Here is a 6,190-nt window from a genome sequence, read left to right as displayed (position 1 = left end):
GCAGCTAATTTTACTTCATGACCGATAGCATGGGCTCGTGAGACAAACTTTCTCAGATTTAGGACTGCGTCGAGTGACGAAGAAAAGTGAAGTAGTCCAAGTTAGTAGCCTCATATATGCAATGGGTCCTGAGGCAGAAAAGATTCTGTCTACCTTTGGTCTCTCACAGGATGACAGCAATGTTTTCAACACAGTTCTGACAATGTTTGATGGGTATTTCAGCCCAAAACGAAATGTAATTCATGAGAGAGCTCAGTTCCACAAACGTTGTAAGAAAGAAACAGAGACCATAGAAGAATACGTCAGAAGTTTATACGAACTCTCTGAGCATACAGCTTTCCCAGATAAGGACAATATGATTAGGGATCGGCTAGTCCTGGGTATTACTGACAAAAAATTGTCGGAGAAACTTCAGTTAGAGCCTTATTTAACCCTTGAGAAAGCTATCACTATGACAAGACAAACAGAAAGAGTAAAGGCCCAAATCAAAGAGCAAAGATTGCCAAATGTCGATGCCGTTCAATCCTTTGGATCGAGAACCCTCAAACATGGGAGTGTGCATGGGGGACCACGCAGAGGATCCGCTCTGCGCGGACGCGGAGGAAGCAGTGACCAGCAAGACGTGCGCAATTGCCAGTACTGTGGGGGATCCCACGGCAGACAACAATGTCCGGCATATGGGAAAACATGTAGAGAATGCTCCAAGAAGAATCACTTTGCCAAAATGTGCCACACAAGAAAGAAAATCAACGAAGTAAAAGTGGAAGATGAAGAAGAGGAAGAAGCATACCTACTGTCAATAGAAACTAAAAGTAATGGAAAACAAAGGTAGCTGTCGGCACACACAAAATGCAATTTAAGATTGACACGGGTGCAGACGTCTCAATCATGACGGCAGAGACTTCGCTGAGTTAGAGCCGAGACCTGTTCTACAGAAGACCAAGATAATACTCAGAAGCTCGGGTGGTGTTTTGAAATGCCCCGGCAAGGCAACCATGAACTTAACAGTCAAAGGAAAACAATACCCAGTGACAGTTTATGTGACACCAGCACCAGAAAATCTTCTGAGCCGAGAGGCTGCCGCGAGGATGGGACTAGTAGTACGGGTAGATTCGCTGTTTGGAGGCTTAGATAAAAATGCTATCAAAACTAAACCAGTGAAAATCGAGTTGAAGGAAGATGCTCAGCCGTATAGTGTTCAGACAGCCCGTAGAATCCCAATTCCCCTCAGAAGCAAGGTCAAAGAAGAACTAAGGAAAATGGAGCAGGCTGGGATCATAGAGAAAATCGACGAACCAACAGACTGGTGCTCACCGATCGTGCCGGTGATCAAACCATCAGGGGGAGTAAGAATATTATGCACTGACTACAAAAAGCTGAACGCAGCCGTCAAACGTGAGAAATACATGCTCCCTGTCGTTGAAGAGGTCTTGCACAAACTAAAGGGTTCGACAATCTTCAGCAAACTAGATGCTACAAGCGGCTATTTCCAAGTTCCACTTAATGAGAAGTATGCAAAACTGACTACATTTATTACCCCTGAAGGAAGGTTCTTCTACAAACGCTTGCCGCAAGGGATCTGCTCGGCGAGCGAGATTTTTCAGAGGATGATAGAACAGATTCTCTGTGATCAGGGGGGAGCAATTTGTTTCCAAGATGACATTCTTGTTCACAGCAGAAATACAGAGGAGCACAAGAGACACTTAAAAGAAACATTTTCGAAGCTTGAGAATGCCGGGGTGAAACTGAACCAAGAAGAATGCGAGCTTAGAAAGGATGAGATTAAATTCTTGGGGTTCATCGTCAGCAAGGACGGGATCAGACCGGATGACGGCAAGACGTCAGCAATCATCGAAATGCCAGACCCCACAAACCTGACTGAGCTGCGCAGAATGCTGGGTTTGGTACAATTCGTCGGGCGTCACCTTCCAAATCTCTCCACTGTTCCCGGACCTTGACAGAGCTACTCGAGAAGGAAAGAGCGTGGACATGGGGTCCATCTCAAATCGAAGCAGTGAAAAAGGTCAAAGAACTGTTAACAGAAGCACCGACGCTGGCATACTTTGACCCAGAACTGCCAACGACAGTGAGTGCTGATGCCAGTAGCTATGGCCTGGGAGCTGTGCCGCTGCAAAAACACGAAGAGGGTGATCGTCCAGTTGCTTTCTCATCCAGAATACTGTCAAAGCCAGAAAAGCAATATGCACAAATAGAAAAGGAGTGCTTAGCATCCACATGGGCGTGCGAGAAATTTGAGAAATATCTCATCGGACTGCCAGCAATAGAGATTGTGACAGATCACAAACCCCTAGTACCTTTGATAAATACGAAGGATTTATCAGACACACCTCTTCGGTGCCAGAGACTGTTACTTAGATTGCTAAGATTTAACGCAACTGCCAGATACGTTGAGGGCAAGAAGATGCTAGTGGCTGACGCTCTCAGCAGAGCACCACTAGCAGACGAAGACAGAGCGTCACATCGAGACGTGCACACACACGTAAGAGAGGTAGAAGCGTCGTGGCCAGTCAGAGACACAACACTTGAAAAGCTCCAACAGGCAACGAAAGAAGACGTCGAACTGAACTGTGCCATGAGCTACACACTGAATGGATGGCCTGCATACAAAGAAAACGTTCAACTAGCTGCCAGAAACTTGTACGATATCAGAAGCGAGCTGAGTGTGCAAGACGGGCTACTGTTGAGAGGGAAAAGAATAGTCGTCTCATTAGAGATGAGAAAAGAGGTTCTTCAGAAGATTCACCATGGTCATATGGGAATAGCTAAATGCCGAGAGAGGGCAGCGCAGTCAGTGTGGTACCCACAGATTGGGAAAGACATAAAGGAAAGAGTGGCAAATTGTCGACAGTGCTTGGAAGAGAGAGCATCCCATCCCAAAGAGCCTCTGCTTCCAACGCCACTTCCCAACAGGCCATTTGAGAAGGTAGCACTTGACCTGTTTGAACTGAAAGGTCGGTCGTTCGTTGTGGTCATCGACTACTATTCATGTTATCCAGAAATTGGGTACTTGCCCAACCAGAAAGCCTCAACGTTAGTCACAAAACTGAAAATCATCTTTGCGAGACATGGCATCCCAGAGACAGTAGTCAGAGACAATCAGACCAATCTTACGTCACACGAATTTCAACGATTTGCCCAAGACTGGGGTTTCCAGCATATTACCAGTTCCCCACACTTTCCATCTGGGAACGGAGCGGCAGAGTGCAGAGTCAAACTGTCCAAGCGCCTGTTAAGGCAAGAAGACTACGCTCTGGCATTGTTGATGCACAGAGCTACACCAATACCAGGACTGGGGGCTAGCCCAGCAGAGCTAGTGATGGGGAGGAAAATGAAGACGACACTCCCAACACTTCCCACAGTCTTACAGCCTCGCACAGTCAACACGCATCTGCTGCGCGAAAAGGACAGAGTCTACAAGTAGAAACAAAAGTCCTACCATGACAGACACTTCGGAGCTCTGGCCTTGTCTGAGCTTAGACCAGGTGATCCGGTTTTCATCAAACTGGACGGACAACAGGGTTGGAAGCAGCCAGCCAAGGTTGTAAAGCAGTGTGCACCTAGGTCTTACCTAGTAAAGACGGCAGCAGGCGGCGTACTGAGGCGGGAGTCTGAAGTCGCCGTACATCCAGTTTCCAGCGTCGGAGTCCTCGGAGGTCTACCAATCTCCGATTTCTAAGCATGCTGATCCAGTCCTACCTCCAAATCCTGGGAGTAACAGTGGAGGCCCTCCAGAGCAGCCTCCACCATCTCCATCATCGTACTTGTCCATGGAGCCAGTGACGTCAAAAATGCAGAATCAGCAGGCGACATCTACAACTGCAGTGGCAGCACGCAATTCAGCAGATGCGGCAAAGCCATCGTTAAGCCAGCATGTTACCGTGACGAATGATATGAAACTCATGGACTGTTTCTCAAAGCCAATGTGTAGCTACATTGTGCTTTGAGCTAGTATTGTGTTGATGTGTTCCTTTGTTTTTCTTTTTCACTCTAATCAAAATAGAGAACATTGTGTTTCCAAATGGCCTTTTTCAGGTGAGCAGCACCCTGAATGTGTAGGCTGATCTCACCTGATTTAAGTTGCTGTGTAGACTAGCAACAGTTATAGGTTTATTTTACTTTATTTTTTATTTTCTGGTGGATTACAAGTTACCTTTACAGGAAGGACCTTATTTTCCAACACTTCAATTGCCTAAAAAGACCGCTTCAGCCAGGGTGGATTTAAAGTATAAACCGTCACAAGAAGTAAAAACTACATTTTAGCCCACATGTGAATAAGACATTGTTCCCCTGCAAATTTTAATTTAATGTCATTTTATGGAAACTAAAAGGGGAGATGTAATGATATGGGACATAATCCATAATCCACCACAGTCGCTTGTCCATTATACTATCAGTTGTTTCCCTTTCATTGTAAACACTCCATGAGCAGTTCTCACATTGTCTTGAGATTCAGGGCTTCTGGGAACATAGGGTCTGGGGTGTATAAAGCTGTGTCTGTGTCTCTAGTTTTTGGGCCATTTGACTGGTGAAGTAAACCTCGCTACACCCCGCGAGTTTTCTCCCACTGTGGTTGGATAGATGGATGGATGAATGGATGGATGGACGGACGGATGGACGGATGGACGGATGGATGGATGGATCCTTTCTCAACAACTCTCAAGAGCACATCGGATGAATACATTGGCACAGTCCATGCCGGCTTTAACTCATTCGCTACGCCGAGCCGTAGGGGGCGGCGCGGCTAAAGTGCCGTCAGTACGCTAAGCCGCCCCCGGCGGCTCGAGAACCGACGTTCAATTTTAGCTTGGTTTCTATTCCAATCCACATATCCATGTTATAATAAAGGTCATAATATAAAGCGTATATAAAGCGGGTCAAGCGTTTCCACCGAAAATCTGAAGTTTTGATTCAGTTTTGAAACACCATTTCGAAGTTTATGCGACATTGTTTTATCGCGAAGCCCAAATTATAGCCCAGACACAAGTCTTAGTTGCCTTCTTTTACACATCAAAATGTTTTTGTGTATAATTATTTTTCTCACTAAAGAAATGTAGGACTCTTCTTTATAATATTGATACTACTGGACTCAAATTGCCAGTGCACTGTAATTGAGAAATCAATATTTTTGAGTGCTAGATCTAAATAGTCAAAATATTTTTTTTCTCCCCAAAATCACTACTTTTTGGTGAATTTACTCTAAAAGTACCACCCAAGACAAATGTTTAGGTTTATTCCAAATGCAATTCTGAATAAATCCATATAAGATACAAATGTTTTTTTCTGTTTGTGATCCTTTTTTCAAAATTATTTTTAAATTAATTTTTTTTTCAATATCGGAGGTTATGATCCAAATGTACAAATATTTTGGAATGTATGTAAATAACTGCTCATTTTTCAATATTTTCTTGTTCTATATACAGATATGGTTATTTTGATGTATAATTTGACTAGGTGCAAACATATTTTTTGAGTTTCATCTGAGATTATTAATTTTTTGTTTTCAAATTTTATCCGCAGCCAATCACAATTGTGTTGCATAATCGCCTCTTACAGGAACCAAAGTAGAAAAATACTCAAATAAACAAAACAGATGTATTCTATAAACCATACTGAAAATGTTGGTATATAATATGTTGATATTTATTTGAATTTATGGCCCCCAAGACCTGTGAGCTGCACACTAGTCATCATCTCATTTCGACCTACCGAAAATAATTCGTCCACAAGCCGAAAATAGTACGTAGCGAATGAGATAAGCACGGTCATCGGGAGAAAGCTTAAGCGTGCTTAATGCTGAAGCGTGCTTGAGTGCGAAGTAGATATAATCCAGAGATTTTCATGTAGAAAATTTCTCGTGCTATTTCCCTTCGTTTGTAAATAGGCCTATAGCAGTCCTCCAAAAGTGTGCACTGTTATTTTTACCCGCCATGGTAGACTCTAGTTTCTGTTTGCTTAAAATTGTTTGATTTTGTTCTGTGGTCGTATGGGAATTTAGACGGCCAGTCATGATACAGCACACTAGGCCTACACACTGCCTGTGCGTACCACTGCCTTGCCACATTCATACCACCGCCTTCATCCCACCCGCGCGTGATACACAATCAGGATTAATGGATAGCGAGCTATACGTTCTCTGACCGTTTAGATAGCGAGGGTCAAAAGTGAAATC

The 6,190-nt window shown here is 44.0% G+C and overlaps 2 protein-coding genes across 2 annotated transcripts; both read left to right on the top strand.

Annotated features, from left to right (window-relative positions):
• Window positions 1-121: 121 nt before the first annotated feature.
• LOC101864152 lies at window positions 122-832 on the top strand. The gene has a single exon (XM_005100416.1). It carries the CDS (start codon window positions 122-124, stop codon window positions 830-832), a length of 711 nt encoding a protein of 236 aa, XP_005100473.1.
• A 163-nt stretch (window positions 833-995) lies between these two features.
• LOC101863905 (uncharacterized protein K02A2.6) lies at window positions 996-3,442 on the top strand. The gene is made up of 2 exons (XM_005100415.1): window positions 996-1,899; window positions 1,962-3,442. Exons 1-2 carry the CDS (start codon window positions 996-998, stop codon window positions 3,440-3,442), a joined length of 2,385 nt encoding a protein of 794 aa, XP_005100472.1.
• Window positions 3,443-6,190: the final 2,748 nt, after the last annotated feature.

The sequence above is a fragment of the Aplysia californica genome, unplaced genomic scaffold (assembly GCF_000002075.1).
Source record: "Aplysia californica isolate F4 #8 unplaced genomic scaffold, AplCal3.0 scaffold00246, whole genome shotgun sequence".
Taxonomy (NCBI): Eukaryota; Metazoa; Mollusca; class Gastropoda; order Aplysiida; family Aplysiidae; genus Aplysia; species Aplysia californica.
Note: the sequence above shows the minus strand (reverse complement) of the source record. Positions and strands in the feature narration are given on the sequence as shown.

Excerpts from the sequence above, each read along its gene's own strand:
- LOC101864152 (XM_005100416.1), top strand. The coding sequence starts at position 122 with ATGGGTCCTGAGGCAGAAAAGATTCTGTCTACCTTTGGTCTCTCACAG.
- LOC101863905 (XM_005100415.1), top strand. The coding sequence starts at position 996 with ATGAACTTAACAGTCAAAGGAAAACAATACCCAGTGACAGTTTATGTG. Across the intron at positions 1,900-1,961 it reads TGAGCTGCGCAGAATGCTGG|AGCTACTCGAGAAGGAAAGA; the intron begins GTTTGGTACAAT and ends GGACCTTGACAG.